We start from the raw sequence: 17,247 nt of genomic DNA on the forward strand, positions 1-17,247 counted from the left end.
GCTGGAGCTGCCGATACGCCCTTGTCTTGCAGTGCACGCTCTGCAAGTGCCACTTTTGCTGTTCGAGGACAATTTCACCCTGTTATGTAACGTTGTAAACTCTTTGTCCGCTCACATTACGCTGCACTTTGCCCCCGGAGAGACAGAAATGTATGATTTTTCACTTTTCAGATACTTAAAGTTGCCTCTGAACAATGTCCCTGTATGTTTGAGAGCAAAAAAGAAGAAGAAAAATAACAACAGATTCGAACAATCTTTGTTTAGACAATATTTATTTCTATTTTTCCCAAGAGTAACACTAGATCAGGACAAATGGATGTTTTGGAGAAGCGAGCACAGCAGTTTGCAGAATATATGATTCATAATTGCACCATATTTAGTGAAAGTGAGCCGCACTCTTGAGGAGAAGGGGTTTTAAATTGTTCTCATAAACATTAAAATATTTCCTGGAAGCGAGAAACCAGGGTATCTTTTTTTTGTGTTAAAGGCTAAGAACACCTGCGTGAGACAAGTATATATCAATTCTCCTTCTCATACATCCCGTCGCGTCGAGGGCCCGGGCCAAAAACAAAATCAAAAACCACCGTGGCACTGTGACACGAGTCGGCACGCGACCAAACCGAACGGCAGCGGTTACGCCGGGAACGGGGCGTATGGGAAGCCGCTAGGACATTTATTTTCTCGCTGCTGCCGGCCGAGCGAAAGCGGATAGAGAAAAAGACAGAAAGAGGTCGAGACAGGAGCGGGAAGCAGAAGAGACGAGAGAGAGAGAGAGAGAGAGAGAGACATGCTGAGAGGGTAACTACACACGTAAGATATAATACTTCTGAGCGGCGACAGTCTTCGAGGCGAAGAGAAAAAGGACAGAGGATAGATAGTCAGATCGAGCGTGGCGAGGAGTACAATGCTAGGCGAGAGTTTATAGCATGCTGGCTGCGGCGGCGGCGGCGGCACGGAGAGACGGTCATAGGAAGCCCAAAGACAAGAGGTCACACGTAAAGGCCAGAGCGACAGTGCACTAATCTACAGGCTATAGAGGTATACGTCGGACACGCCAAGCTAATTACAGGTGCTACACATACTTGTATACGAGTATATATATATATATATATGTATATAAATAGATTATAGACGACACTGTACAGTACATCAAACAAACTGGATAGGCAAGGCATCGCATGCACGTGCAAAGGAAGCAAAGTGTAGCGGCGGCGGCGGCGGCGGCAGCGAGAGATGCGACGCGTGCGGGGGGGGGGGTTTTTCCGCGGCGGCCACGGCCCGATTTCTTCGCCTGAAGTCGCCCGTGTCACAGCGCGTGGACGCCAAAAATGAATTTGGGGTTAAAGAAAAGCAATAAACTTTTTGAGAACTCTAGACTTCTTCCTGTTAGACACGATGAAGAAGCTTTACCATCAACAAACTGCAAAAAAGAAAATCTTTCAACAGACCCTTGATTCGCGACACATTCAGACCGAAGAGCTTAAGTTACATTTTTCTTAAATATATTAACAGTAGTTTTTTAGTTTTTTTTTTTGGAACATTAACAACCATTGGACATTGCACGTTTATTAGGTCATGTGTAAATACTCTAAAGTGCACGACCTCCCCCTTGCGGAGGAGAAACTAGACGATACTGGCAAGTTGATACTAAGGCAACACAGTTACAGACACACGAAGGAACACGTCGGCACACGCCAGCGTCATAAGTTTCACTTACGCACACACGCACACAACGAAAGGGAAAACACGGGGCTTCAGAGTCAAAAATGGCTTTGCATAATCATGTAAAGTCCCAACACCAGAGTCTTGCCGCTTCTCGTCTTTGAGTGAGACTCGTGGGGAAATCCGTCAATTTCTTTCAAAAGCCAGTCCCTGAAACGTGTCACACAGCGTGTGACGTACACACACACACACACACACACACACACACACACACGCGCACACACACGCACACGCGCACAGAAAAACAAAAAAAGCCTTTTGGACCAACAGGATGAAAATACAAGTAGATCTATATATCGGAGATTTTGAGAAAATATGAACAACTTTACCTCACAAATAGTCTCTGGTTATATATGTCTTATATACACACATGTATACACAAAGATATGTACTCAGGACATCTCGAAATACTATTTACAATCTATGATCAAAAGTGATTGTACACTGACTGACCGATGTTGAGCAAATTTGTGCTTTTCTAACTTGTTCTAGTGGAAATGCTACAGAACCGCGGCTCGCGCTCACGTCGACTGAGCCGCCCACGGTCAGCGAGTTTTTCTTTTTAAAACGTTTTTTTTTTTAAACGTTTTTTTTTGCTATCGGCGATGCATTTGGTCTGGACACTTGATTATCGTTAACTATTGTACACTTGAGCTCACTTCTTGTCTTTTGATTTTTTTTTCGCAGGGCAAACAGATTGGACCCACACACTTCATTTGAATATTGCTTGCGAATGAATTAAGAAGAAATCTCAGTTGCGATGCTCGGGGGACGACCTCCTCGCCCCCCGCCCCCCGGGGATGGTTCTAGTGCAAGTAAAGTCAGGTACTCAAGTAGCTGCAAATCTGGTGAAGTATCTATAATCATAACTAACGCGTTAACTAACGTTTCTCAAGATCCTCCATCTTTCAGTCAACTGCTCGTCCAAAAACCCCCAAACAGCCGAAAAAACTTCTACAATGACAAGTTATAGTCCTCAGGATTTCAATCCTGTAGTAATGTTGTTTCATTAATATAGAGTGTTGGAGTATTGATCAATGTTATGGTTCTCACAACCATCACAAAAGAAATGGCTGTGAAAAGACCAAATACATTTTTTCCTGAATGGCACAAACCCCTCAAGAGGAATCTGATCCATTAAGTCCTAAATTCAAATCTTTCAGAGCCGTAACTCTGCCGAGAAGTAAAATACCCAGAGGCCTCCACAAACATTTCGATTGGCCATGAATCTCGATGATCTCGAGTTGAAATGAAGAACGTCTTAAGGATAATGTCAAGCTCACTCAGCACGGCTGAAGATGGAAATGATGCCCGCGTTGATATCTGCATGAATCTGGCGACAGGAGACGAAAAGTCCAACTGTCAGAGGTCAAGACGACGCGTGACGCGACCACATCCATAAAAAAAAACACAAACCTTTGAATTGACTTTTTCTGCGTTTTTGCACTTTCCAAGGAAAACGGGTCCGTTCCTCCTTTTCTTGCGAATGTTTCCAAATCCGAACACCTGTTTTGTTTCTGTCTCTCATACACGTGCTGGTTTACTACGTGAGAACTTATCCAGGATTGTGCGCGGACGTGAAGGCAGTCGATTAAGCTGAGGTAAGGTGAGGTGCTTTTTCTTGTTTGTTTGTTTGTTTTTTTTCATCCTTTTTTTAAAGTTGAGTTACGATCGTAAAATGACAATGGAACACGAACCACATTTGGCACTTTCGACAACATACTCTGAAAAACGAGAGACGATTCGAAAAAAAAAATTCAATAAAGTCTTGGTCGTCGACCTATATTGCACAAGCGTTTTCATATCACGAAGAAGAACACGGAGAGTTACGTCACTGACACTACTCTGGGATCTACACCACACTACAGGAGAAGCAGACAGAAGCACTTTTCACTCGGAGCGTCGGAACAAGCCCAGTCCACGGCAAAAGCTACAATACATAATATATGGATATATATATATATATATATATATATATATCTGTGTATCTCTTTTGTTTTCTTTAAAACCCAAATATACTCTTAAATATGTGACTTTGCAGGAAAGAGAGCGAAAGAGAGAGAGATAAGGAAAAGAAGATTACCGGTTACATTCACAACAAAAACAATTCATCCGTCAAAGGGGGGGGGGGGGGGGGGGGGGGGGGGCAAGGAGGGGAACGCGGTCGCGACGAGTCTTATAGATCCTGGCCGAGTCGCTCGATCTCCTCGATAAGAAAGTCGATGTCCGCGAAGGTGGCGGCCGGGTTCGAGATCACCATGCGGAAAAAGTTGACCTTGTCCCCCTGCGGCTGGTAGCTGACCATGGTCGTCCCGTACTCCATCATCCTGGCCTTGATCACGGGGGCCACCTGCAGGAGACCAACCACATTTCAACGACTGTTGGTGTTTCCTTTTTCTTTTCTTTTTTTTTTTTAAGCTATGATGCGGACGAGGGGAAGACATGACGAAGTCACTGAGTCAGTAGATTAGTTGACAGATTGTCATGCTGAGTCGCGATGGGCGGACTAAACCAAATTTAGCCTTGGGCCCTAGCCCCCCCCCCCCACCCCCCACTGCTACGCCCGTGTTCATCAGCAACTTAAACACGTCACATCTACGTCTCAGATTTCCTCTGAAGCCTTTTCTCCATGTTTCCTTTACCTCCCGCCGAGTTGACGACTGAACCAGACACCAGACGGGTTACAGACGGTTCTGACGGCCGCCGGGTTGAGAGGTTATCTTCGGGGGGGGGGGGGCGCCGACGCTCGTTTATCCTGAGTCTTGAAAGGCGCTTGTGGATTCTCTAAAGACATCTTAAGACTTCTCTTAAGATGTCTTAAGATGTTATTTTTCCATATGCACATAAGACTCCGTAACTGCAGATGACACTCGACTGCAGCTTTCGGCTTTCTGCACGTGCCGAGACTGGAATAACCCCGAGGTCCGGCATAATCGAGTGGGAATTTGAATACACGTGGAGGGATTAAGTCGGGGGGTAACTTTGAAAAACTCCTCAAGGAGCAGGGAGTTGGCCTCAACAACTGCAGTCTGCTGGAGCAGTTAGGATCGTGTGCAGAAGCAGCTCTCATCGCGAAAATAAGTCATTTCTTCTGAACGTCTCGCAGGTGTCCCGGCTGGAACATAACCAATCGGCTGCAGATTGACGTCAAATTCATCTGCTTCTAGGGGGGGGGGTAATTTTCCAGAAACAGTCAGCGAGGCGAGTGGAAATTAAGAGTTTGGACTAATTGCGTCATTCCTTAAACCTCAGCGTCTGAGGAGCAAGAAGCGAGCAGGCCCAACTCCCTCCGACGAAGATGTGAAACGATTTATGGTTGATGATTTTTACAGCGAGCGAGGACGGGGTGGGAGGGAGGAGGTGGGGGGGGGGGGCTCTCTTGCATGGCCGGCACGTTCGCCATCTGTTGGTCCTAATTGTCAATTATTAGTTCCCTGCTGTCGGCCTCGCTCCCTCCAAGTCTCGTACGTGATTCCCTTCCTCTCCGACAGTCTATCCTAAGTTGGTTTTTTTTTTAAATTCCTGTGTGTAACTGAGCGTCTCTGTCGTGCCTAATGAGAGGGACATGTAACGGTCAAGCTGGGTAAGAATGAAAGGCTTGTTGGGCCACGAGAAAAAGTGCAGTGATGAAGGTGTTTTTCGTATTTCCCCCTGTCAGGCGTCTTATCTCCGCTCACCCACCTTGTGCAAGTGTTTCTTCCTCTCCTCTTTGTCCTCCATGTAGCGGATCCCGGGAGGCAGGTACCAGAAGCAGACGTTGGTGTGCTGAGGCTGAGGAGACGTAAGAACAGTCGACAGGAGATGGTGAGGAATTAAACGGCACATTGTAGGGCCTGGGGGGAGGAATTAAAGCCACTACGTGCAGAGCCTTGGAGCCCCCTAGTGGTCGAAGTATATATAACAGGATTGACTGATTGAAAATGTACGCCGTCAGAATCATTTGAGAGATGCTACAGATCACTTGTGAGTAAAAAACTGTCTGGTCAACAGAGTTCCTGAGAGTAATCGACACACGGAATTTCTCCTGAGCGTTTTAGCAACTTTTAGCGGAATATTTTGGTCGTAAACGACTGAAACTTTTAATGTTTTGATCAGCCTCAATAATTTATTGATTCTAGGAGTCACACAAACCTTATGCACATAGTGGTTTTCATGTTTTTTAAGCCCACTGTAATCATTTAAAAAAAACATATGCAGCTGGTATAGCTAAGTGGGTTACAAAAAAATGAACTAAAAACCATTAAGGACATATAAATCCAGCCAGCCTTGATCAAAAATGGCATTTCATATCAAAAATAAAAAATTCCATTGGCTGTTCCCAGCATCAGACAGGAAGCCTGCCTCCTCCTCAGATATTCCCTGCGTCTGAAATCACCTCACAACTTTTTTTGTCATCTAAACTCACGTCATTCATCACCAACACATGGCCGGCCGTGCGACTCCGGCCTCCCTCACACAGCCGGCCTGGTGCGGCGGCAGCGTGTTCAGCATCAGATTGATGTACAGGCTTAATGGGAGGCACAGACAAGTGAACGCCTGGGCCGCTGCCCAGAGCACCTGGCGTCCATCACCCTCACAAAAAAAAACCCCACAATAAGACTTGAAACATCGAAGAGCGTTGGCGGTCAATGACTCTTTTTTTTTTTTTTTTTAGCTTAATATCCCGTCATACCCGCACATGTTTTTGTAGTTGTAGCTCCGCTCAGCGGAAGGACACTTCAGACTGCCCGTGCCATTCATATGCAGATGAGCAATTACAGGCCATTACGCTATTCATTAAACATAATAGCGGGCACATTATGCCGGCAGCTAGAGGTGAAAATGGCGATCGTCCAACACAAAGCGAGAGCCAGTCAAGTCGCCCACAACGAAAAACCGAATCCACTGAACATACCTTCCCGTCGAAGACCATCTCGTATCCTTCCCTGTCCTTGATCTTGTTGTAGAGATACTCCGACAGCTCCAGACACTTGTCGATCTGAGCCTCGAAGCCGATGGTGCCCTGTCGGAAGAAATGATTCCATTTTGAATCGTGTATTTGGACGAATGAATATGATGCTGTTGTTGTTAAAACAGCTACATCCTGAGAGGTCTGAAGATATTTAGCTTTGAAATTTTTACATGTTAGATGATAAAACGTATAAAAGATCTATTATTCAAAATTATTGAGTGCTTTTTTTGAAGAGTTGGAGTTTTACGGTTCAATCTGCTTAGGCCGGAAGATAAATTAGGTTATTAAATTAGGTTATTAAATTAGGTTATTAAAGTAGACGGTTTATTAAAACAAGGTCAGTAAAAGACAAAACAAAATGAAGATGTTGATTCGTGAATTCATTTTTTGATCTGAATGTTTGGCAACAGACAAACATTCGGTAACGTTTCTTTAATCTAGACACAAAGAAATTTAAGTCATATGTCAAATCACAGACAGATTTAAACTGACAATATGGACAATTTAACTTAAGTAATAATAAAAATGTTTCTTTATGAATTTCTGATTCGTGCTGTAGGAATCAAAAAAAAGAAGTGAACTTGCCAATTAGAGTTTTGTGTAAATTATTTTGGCAAATATTTCATAACCTTTACGAACTGTGTAAATCAGATTATATATACAAAAATGTGATAATGTTAATTTCAGTCTCTAGACAAATATATATCTGCCATATGTATGAAATGTTGAAAATTAGTCAAAAGCAAAGTTAAGCGAGCCTAAAAAGAGAACGTAAGAGGATGAATTTGAAGTTGAGGATTAATAAAGTAATATAGTGCAACAATATTTATTCCCAAAAATAATGGCCATCGGCAGGTTTAATATTCTTTGTACAGCGACAACATCTTTACTGACAAAACATCACGTTAATTCTTGCATAGTTCTCTGGTTTTGCCGTTTGTGGCGGGTCCCTGTTGGTTTTGACTTTGCCTATTTGTAGATGTAGATGCAAATGAGCCGCGTTCATTAATAACCTAACATCACTGTCACACTCAGACAGGATGTGTATCGCCACAAAAAAAAGCCGCTCGGACTTTCACAGATCTGCGGCGTGCCTCTCGCGAGCTCTCTCTCTCTCACCTTGGCCCTCCACATGAGCCACAGCTTGAAGATGTCCACGTGGCGTCCGCACTGCAGCGCCTTGTCCCCGGTGTCGTAGGACAGGTCGTAGTGTTTGTCCTGCTGGAACAGGTAGCAGGCGTGCATCTGGTTGCAGTTCTGCATCAAACCCTGCAGGGAAAGGAAGCGAGTCACACACGAAATATGCAAAAGGACACGATCAGGTGATCACGAATGTTGTGTAACGGGATCGTGACCTTTGACCTATGACCTACCTCCTCTCTGACCAGCAGGGCGGAACACTGCAGAGGGACCGACATCATTTTGTGCGGGTTCCATGTCACTGAATTGGCTCTGCAATTCAAAAAACAAACAAAAAAAATCATTATTATTTCAAAAACCTTTTATCATCAGCCTCTTATGTTTCCGTCTCTTCAAAAGAAAACAAACTAACAAACAAACAAACCTCTCGACTCCGTCGAGCTTCCACCTGTGTCTCCTGGACATGAGGAGACTCCCCCCCCACGCACCCTACAGGACAAACAGACACGTGACACTGTGAACACACGTTACAAGATTTGGTGACGAGTCAATCTGCACATTTAGTCTCATGTTGGACATAATACGTGCGGTACAGGATGTTCTTATGTATTTGAAAAACTAACTCGCCAGCGCCCTCCAGTGGACGAACTATGTAATTGAGACCGAAATTCGAAGGAAACATCTTTGGCTGTTCCGACCCGGCGGACTGGCTCTCTGATTTAAAGTTACTGTACGTTATATTAGTCAGGCTGCATTGTTCCTCTCAAATGTGAAAGATCCATAATCCCGCGTTTAAACTTTTTTTCATACTCACACAAACATGTATTTTTTTTCTTCGTCTTTTTTTTTTTGCTTAAGAAAATGAGTTTGTCTTTCTTTTATTTATTTTTTATCAGTGACTTTCAGTTTTGCATTTTCGGCTAAAATTCCATTTGATTCGGGATAAATTCTCATGATGTCATTAAAAATCATGGAATAATAGTTAGTTAATAATTCAATACTGTATTTCATTTATTTAAAATTTGTTAACATAATAACAATAATAACGCAATTTATTGTATTTTTTAAGTGTTTGTCTTTTTGCTGTCCTGTCACTGTTTTGTCAAATTTCCCCATAGTGGGACTAATAAAGCGTAATCTTATCTTTCTTGCCAAAATAAAAAAAATTAAATGAAATATCAGAACACTGGTGTCGAAAAACAGTTCCCAATGTGAGGAGCTTGCAGAACTTGTTTCATGACGTCTACAAAACATATTTCACTCGGAGCTGCATCCTCAAACGGACACCATAAAGACTTTAAAAAGCCGGACGAGGTCTTTCCTTGTCTCGGCGCGTTGAGGGACGAGGCCACCGTCGTCTCTCAATAGATGTGTTCCCCCTGTCGGGACTGAATCGCCTTCATTAATAGATAGAGCTCCTCGCGCTGAGAGAGAGAGGCCGTGATGGCGAAGTCAGGGGGAGGAGATGATTTACGGCCTCTGTTCCACTTTTTCTAATCTCCAGTGTCGGATGGGGAAATGGCCAGACTCCTATCTGGGTCAACCGCGAGCGGTTAGAGGCGAGACAGACGTAATAGATTTGTCAGACTCGATGGTGTGTGTTTCTGTGTATTCCTTCCCTACACTCCCTCCCTGTGGACAAAGACACTGTGACACACACACACACACACACACACACACACACACACACACACACACACACACACACACACACACACACACACACACACACACACACACACACACACACACACACACACACACACACACACACACACACACACACACACACACACACACACACACACACACACACACACACACACACACACACACACACACACACACACACACACACACGATAACATTTCTGTTTTTTCTGTCGACGCCTTCCGTCGTTTACTCACGTCCACGTGCATCCAGACGTTGTACTTCTTGCAGACGTCGGAAATGGCGATGAGCGGGTCGAAGGCTCCGTACACGGTTGTTCCGGCGGTTGCGCTCACGAAGAAAGGAACGAAACCCTGCAGGAGCACAAGAAACACAACACTGCACATGAAGCATCTGCGGATACATTTGCTATAAACAGTGCTATAAAAAAAATGTTCCCTCGTCATCATCATCATCATCATCATCATCACTGTCCTGGCTGCAGTTCGTTCTGTAAGAAGTTAGCATCACATCACCTTCTGCTTGGCCTCCAGTATTCTCCTCTCCAGGTCGGCCGGGATCATTTTACCACTGTGTGAACACGACAGAAGAGGCTTTATTTTGGTAAAAAAAAAATATATGAAAATGCTCCATAACGAGTAAAAAAACGTCATTTAAAATCCAAATTCGGTCAAACTAAAGCTGCATTATGAGAAAAATGTACTAATGTGCCCTGTGAGAGATATTTTATTATACAGGATGTTGCAAACGATGCATCAATGTGTAAATTAGCATTGTAGTTTTTTTTTTCACAAAGAAATCTGAAAGTTGACGACAGGCCCAACATACTAGACAACAACAAATACAAACTGGTTTTTTTTTGTGAAACCAAAAAAGGCTGCAAACCACTGGTTTAATCTTTAAAAATATATTGGGCTGCAACTAACAATTATTTTCATAATCGATTAATCTGATGACTATTTTCGCTTCATAAAATGCTGAAAAAAATGTCGACCGTGTTTCCCAAAACCCCGAGATGATATTTTTGTTTTGTCCACACACCAAAGATATTCAGTTCACTGTCACAGAGGAGCAAAGAAACCAGAGAATATTCACAATTAAGAAGATGAAATCAGAGAATTTTGACTTTTTCTTTCGTAAAAACGACTTGATTAATCGATTATCAAAACAGCTGTCAATTAATTTAGTAATCCTTTTGCAGCTCTAATTTTGTATATTAAATATATCACATTGTATACATTGTCTACAAAGAAACTGCAGATGCAGTGGAATAAAAAAAAGCACATTATTCCACCACAGGCCTGAGGTGGAATATAAGTATAACATAGCAACAGATGGAAATTTAAAAACTGGAATTCATACGTCGACTTCTAATATGTTTTCGCCGCCACTGACGTCGACTCTACCTTTCATCCGCTTTGATGCAGATCACACTTTCCGTCCCGATGCCGAGAGCGGCAGCTCCTTTCTTGATTGAAAAATGGCTCTGGAAGAAGACAGAGAAAAATCAAAAGAGAGCTCACGTTAAAAACATGTCGTTCCCGACACCACGTCACAGGGAGGGAGAAGGGACTTAAAGAAATATGTACTGTAATAATGATGGTAGTAGAAAGGTTTGTGGGCCTTTTGTTGTTGTTGCTTCGCAGCATCATTCAAATGACCTTTCTTGACCTTGTTTTTCACGCTCTGGAGATGAGGATCTGTCACGCCTGATGCCATGAAAACGGCCCAAATATCATTATAAGACACAGTGATGCAGTGACTCGTGGTGCCGTACGTGTTCCGACGTGAAGGCCACCAGTCTGGGAACGGATGACATTCCTTTCTCCTTCACCTCGGGGAACATCTTGAAGCGGGCCAGCAGCATGGCGTACATGTTGGAAATGGCTCCACCTGGAGGACACACGAAGGGGGCCGCAGCGTGAGTTTTTTTTGCCCCCCCCCCCCCAGTCTCGTGGGAAGGGACGCAGGGGATTGTGAGGTTAGAAAAAAACTAGCAGCGACGACGGTGTCACAGCCAATCGGAGTGTCCGGTTAAACGACTGCTCCCTCGTCGTGGGACAACCAGAAATCAACGGGAGAAATCACAGGTTTGACCGGGGGTTGAGGCGAAGAAAATGATGCTATGCTAATTGCCTTTGAAATTGTTTCCATCTATTTCATCAAAATGCAAATTGACACATTGCAGCGCGCACACACACGCACACACGTCTCACACACACACACACACGTCACACACACACACACACACACACACACACGTCACACACACGTCACACACACACACTTCACACGTCACACACACACACACACACGACAGACACACACACACGACACACACACACACACACGACACACACACGTCACACACACGTCAAACACACCAGGAGAGAAGATGCCGTCCCCTCGGCCCTCGGCCCAGCCGATGATCTCCCTCATCTTCTTCAGAGTGACGTATTCCAGCAGCACGAAGACGGGGGCCACCTCGTAGGTGAACCTGCGTCACACAAGGGGGGGGGGGGGGGGGGGGCGACGTCACGTGGTGCCAGGTTACACAAAAACACTCCATGACTCATCAACAAACAACCCTGGCCTTCATTTAACTTTTGTGCTTCAGGACATGTTCAGAGTTGGAATACATCCTGCAGAGGTTTAAAAAAAGAAACTATTTCATATTCTGGGAGGAAACAAGCTCGACATTTTCTGTGCTTAAAATGCACAAAGATCCTAAATAGCACAGATGCTTCTGAACACAATGTTCCAAGCGAGCACACAAACGTTTTAATAATCTTCTCCTCCGCAGCCGGCCTCAAATATGTTTTCATCATCTGCTGCATTAATAAAAGGACTGATTTTTTTTCCATTAGTACACGGTGTATTATTAGCTGCAGTCATGTGTTTCTGTTCAACACGGACGTTGATATGCAGTAGTGTGTCACAGTTGCCGAGGCCGACGCTGGCAGAGTTTATCACCCCCCCCTAAAAAAACACACACACACACCGAAATTAGCTTCAGATTAGTTTGAATTTAATTTCACAGTCAATTTTCTCAGCTTGAATTCCCCCCGGGAGGGAGAAGGGGGCGAGGGGGGATAAAAGGCAGAGGTGGGAGGGGGAGTGGAGGGAGGGAGGGGCTCTGCCTTTCATTTCACCTCCTTTTCATTTGCCCATGATTGAGGATGAAAAAGAAAAAAAAAAGCGGCTGCTATCAGCCGGTGCAGACGCAGAGCAGAGTGCACGCTACGCACGGAACCGGATATGGAATCACATTGTCATTATCACCATCATCGTCATGATGAGGCAGGCGGCGGCGGCGGCGTGTACTCACATGTTGGTGTTGGCGGTGGACGTGAGCCAATCGGCTGCCAGTCCGACCATGTCTAATCCTGTGGAGAGCTGATTGAAGTACCTGGGGTGGGCTGGAGGAAGAGGAGGCAGAGGGTGTGAGAGGTGTGTGTGTGTGTGTGAATCTTATCTGCGAGTGAAATATGCTTATTTTTAAAACTGTGTATTTGTGCTGAGTTTGCACAGGAGTCGTCATCTTGGAAAATTGAAAGCAGCGGCAGTGACGTTTAGAATCATCTTGAGGATTAATGGAAGGTGGTGGTGTGACGTGGGTCATGTAGGAATTTACCAAACCGACTTCATCCACCTTTGTCTTATAATAATTATATATAGAGAAGAGTATTTACATTATATATTTCCTTAAAATAGGTGATGTCCAAGTCTGATTCATGATGGTTAAACGCATTTATTCTATATTATAAACATGCAATATAATATTTGCCTATATCCCCCAGATTTTAACATCCAGGATCAGCATATGAACATTTAAAATGCGCAGATAAAATTAGTTAAATAATAATCATCAAACACTGATGATGCACAACTGCTGGTGTATAAACAGAAAATGACTATGATTACATAGTAAAACACAGTTGATATCATAGACTATTTCTTCATATGAGAGGATACGAATACTATACACCCATAAACGCTCAATTATCGTTGTATATTTTATCTTGATGGAATGATATTAAATACTCCTTATGAATGCCAAATCAGAGGGTTTTAATGTAATTAAAAATGTGATTATTGTGAGTGAAATTCATCCTGCGCTGTTGCTGTGAACTGTCCCATGAAGCCTGGTTATTATTATTATCATTATGATTATCATTATTATTAGCCTCTTATCTCCTTCTTGGTGAGCCAGATCCACTGCCTCATTTACTGGTCTGATGGTCACGAGGAGAATATCATTTATCAACCACGCCCCCTTTTTCAAAAGAAAAAGCAGATTATTTTCTGTTTGTTTCTTTGTCTCATTCTAATAATTAAAAACGTCAATATTCACCTCACAATCTTGCAACTCATCTTGTATTTCTTGTGGGTGAATTTTGCCAATTAGCGATATTTTCAGAACTGATTTGTTATTACATCATAGGACATTTTGAAGCACATGACATATTATTTTTTGAATATATATATATATTTACATATAGTAGTAAGATTTATTCTTCTTACACACGGAGGCCAGATTAGAGGCCTGCTCCAGCTCAAAGACGAAAAGATTGCAGCTTCAAAATAAAAAAAAATAAAAAAAGAAGGATGAGGATGGATTTGTGGATTTTCCTCTCATGCAAACCCAGAATGAAATATGTGTCTGCATGCATGATGCGGGCGAGAGGTGCAGCTACCTGTCTTGATGGCGTACTTGAGCGTGGCGCGGCAGCTGACCAGGATGTCGTCGAGCGTCGCCGGCTCGTGCTGCAGCTCCCAGTTGTTCTTCTGCAGCAGCTCGTTCGGGTAGTGGAAGTCGATCACCTTCGTGTCGCGGTCGAACGACTCCACGATGTAGGCGAGCAGGATGTCCACCACCTCCTGCAGGAAGGTCAGCGTCTTGCCGTCGCCGTCCATCGCAGGTAACAGGTCTGGGAAGTAAGAATGCAATAAATGGACTGAATCAGCAGCGGAGACATTTGGGGATTTTCCTCTGCCATGCACATGTGCACAGGCCTCTAAAATCGGATGCATTTGACCGTGAAATCATCCAACAGGCCTTAAACAGAAACATATGTATTTTTATTATTTTAATATACTATCCTATAATACTATATTTTTTTCTTTCTCCCTTCGCAAAGCTGCAGGTGCATTTCTGCTGAAGGTGACCCAGCCACCCCCCCCCCCCCGGAAAATCTGGTCTACCTCGCGTGCACAATCTTGCAATCTTATATTTTCCCTCCCCACGAGCTCATGTTCGGTCGGTTCATTATATTTCATTTCTAACTCGGGCCTAAAGCGTGTATTTTATTGCAGGTATAGGAGGGAATAAAAATATTTGATTCATTCAAATCAATGATATTTGCGAAATGCATTTGTTCTGACAGATGCTTTTCACTCATTTAAGAAGAAGAAGAAGAAGAACATGATGCATTGGTGTTTCATTTTGACGCTGGATAAATGACGCACATCCCTGCAGCAGGCATGGGCCACGCTTTGACGCACACGCACACACACACACACACACAGAGTTGTGAGTCCAGCTGTGCGGTGGGGTTGTGTGTGTGTGTGTGTACCTGTTGAATAGAGGTCGGAGTAGTCCACGGCCGCTTTGGTGCAGTTGCAGGATTTGTTGCAGCCGCAGTTGCCTGCGGTCGTCTGCGGCGGCTGCTCCTGCTCCTGCTGCTGCTGCTTGTCGGCCGCGTCGACGGGCTTCTCCACCTCCCCGACACTGAGCAGCGCTTTTTGCCAGACAACAAAACAGCATTGGAGATGAATATGAATGTGTTTATTTTGTTTATTTTTGTATTTGTATTTGTATCACCCTGTCAACAAGGGGCCGGGTGGTTAATGTAATGATGGAGATAACACACACATCACAACACCCTCGCAGCCTACCACATAATTTGGATCCAAATCCTCCGGGTAATTTCTGGGCCGCCGCTTGGCACCAAGCCCTGGCTGGAAGAGAGAGGAGGAGGAGGAGGGAAAACAATAAGGATGAGGCGGGTTCAGTCCAACTTTAAGATAAATGCAACAAAAAGCCTGAGGGCTGTTTGTGTGTGTGTGTGTGTGTGTGTGTGTAGATACAGCAGGCCTGTATTTGCACATGCACCGGTTTGAGACAATGCGCTGGAATCACAGCGCTGCGTCCGGATCCATCATCTGGGGGGTTTTGAAGACCGAGAGAGAGAAAAGAAAAAGGAGGAGGCATGCAACTCACGCGTACTGGGGCTCTGACTCTCGGCATTGTCTCCGCCGAGAGACCAGAATCCGTGTGATGCCATCGTCGTCGCGGGTAGTTAGGACGCACGCAGACCGACTGAGCCCATCCACACGCGTCAGAGCTTCTCCGCCGACCGCCGGGCAGTGCAGACGCGCATCCGACAGACGCGCTCCGATGGTTTGGAAAGACTCTAGAATCGAAAAAATAAAACGACTGTGTAGGGGGGGGAAACAATAAAAAAAAAGCACTCTTCTTTCTTTTCCGTATTTGGGATTTGTTGGCGTCCACAGGTGCACAGGGCACGAAGCGGCGTCTTCCTGTGGCGCAAATCCGCAAACACTCTGACTTCACCGGCGCAATCTCACCCGCGCGTCCACGCAGAGCGCAGCCCCCCCCCCTGTCTCCCCACTTCACAGGAGGAGAGAAAAGGGAAAAAAAGGAAAGATAGTCTGAGCAAGTTCAAGGTGCCAACAGTGAAATGCCTTTGATGGAAACGTAATAGTTTTTGGGTTTTTTTTAAAGCGCAAACCCAGGGGATGATGCAAAACGCGTCTCCCAGCTGCGGCTCCACGTATGTTAAAAAAAAAAGAAGAAAGAATTCACGTCACTGAAATAATCCCGTCGTGATTCTCCTCAGGTCACGATGATGACGAGCTGCGTTGTTGCGTCGTGGCTCCATGCGGCCACATCCCCAACACTCCCGTTGTCCCCCCCCTGCGCGCTCAGCTCACCCTCCACACATTCATACAACACAGACCGTCAACGCCGACTAAACTCATCTGGACCCAGCGCGCGGGGACCGGCTGCTGTGATTGCCCGCCTCCGGTGGTGGAGGAGGAGGAGGAGGAGGGGGGGGGGGGGGGGGGGCAGCGGGGATTGGAGACGCGCCTCAGACGCACAAAGTGCGCATGGCACGGGTCCCTCCTCTCTCTCTCCAGTTGTCAGCGCGTCACTCCACGTATCTTATTGCCCAGGGACCTATTTTACCCACTGTATGTCATGAACAATAATCCACATGCATATTACAAATATTCAGGTGTTTCAGCATTTTTCGAAAACAAACAATGCATATAAGCACTGATTTGTAGATTTGGATAAAGGCAACGAAAAGGAAACTGCCAATCAAAATAGTCTTATAACCTCATCGCTCGTTACCTTTTACAATCTGTCACCTTCTGCAGAGTTATTTTTCCTATTTTTATCGTTCATGCTGCATGAATGAGAGCGAACGCGGCCTCCAGGCGTCAGAACCTGTACACCGGGCCACATCTGTTCCGATTCATGCAGGCAAATCTCCAACAAGCGTCTAATGCCAAAGAGAAAAACGATCACAACGAACTGGCCCCTCTGGCAAAACCCATGACCTCTGTGTGTATATAGTGGACTTCTAGAGTCAAATCTTCCATCTGAATTAATATGTCTTGTGTGGACTTCATTTTCTGTAAGTAGAACAAGATTTGGGGATTTGTGAGAGCAATGCACTCATTCGTCCATATGCCTGCTACTCAGGGTCGTGGGCGACACTGGATCATATCCC

The 17,247-nt window shown here is 44.8% G+C and overlaps 1 protein-coding gene across 1 annotated transcript; it reads right to left on the minus strand.

The window, feature by feature from the left end:
• Window positions 1–255: 255 nt before the first annotated feature.
• gad2 (glutamate decarboxylase 2) lies at window positions 256–16,504 on the minus strand. The gene is made up of 16 exons (XM_035619647.2): window positions 15,708–16,504; window positions 15,383–15,445; window positions 15,061–15,225; window positions 14,182–14,415; window positions 12,813–12,903; window positions 11,869–11,981; window positions 11,262–11,377; window positions 10,891–10,970; window positions 10,000–10,054; window positions 9,721–9,837; window positions 8,238–8,302; window positions 8,047–8,125; window positions 7,793–7,942; window positions 6,617–6,724; window positions 5,404–5,493; window positions 256–4,072 (listed from the first exon to the last, which is right to left on the minus strand). Exons 1-16 carry the CDS (start codon window positions 15,769–15,771, stop codon window positions 3,899–3,901), a joined length of 1,764 nt encoding a protein of 587 aa, XP_035475540.2. The 5' UTR covers window positions 15,772–16,504; the 3' UTR covers window positions 256–3,898.
• Between the last annotated feature and the right edge of the window lie 743 nt (window positions 16,505–17,247).

Source organism: Scophthalmus maximus, chromosome 21 (genome assembly GCF_022379125.1).
Source record: "Scophthalmus maximus strain ysfricsl-2021 chromosome 21, ASM2237912v1, whole genome shotgun sequence".
Classification (NCBI taxonomy): Eukaryota; Metazoa; Chordata; class Actinopteri; order Pleuronectiformes; family Scophthalmidae; genus Scophthalmus; species Scophthalmus maximus.

Coding starts and splice junctions, on each gene's coding strand:
- gad2 (XM_035619647.2), bottom strand. CDS start 15,771: ATGGCATCACACGGATTCTGGTCTCTCGGCGGAGACAATGCCGAGAGT. Junction 15,446..15,707: donor GAGTCAGAGCCCCAGTACGC/GTGAGTTGCATG, acceptor TCTCTCTTCCAG/CCAGGGCTTGGTGCCAAGCG. Junction 8,303..9,720: donor ACGTCTGGATGCACGTGGAC/GTGAGTAAACGA, acceptor TTTGTCCTGTAG/GGTGCGTGGGGGGGGAGTCT.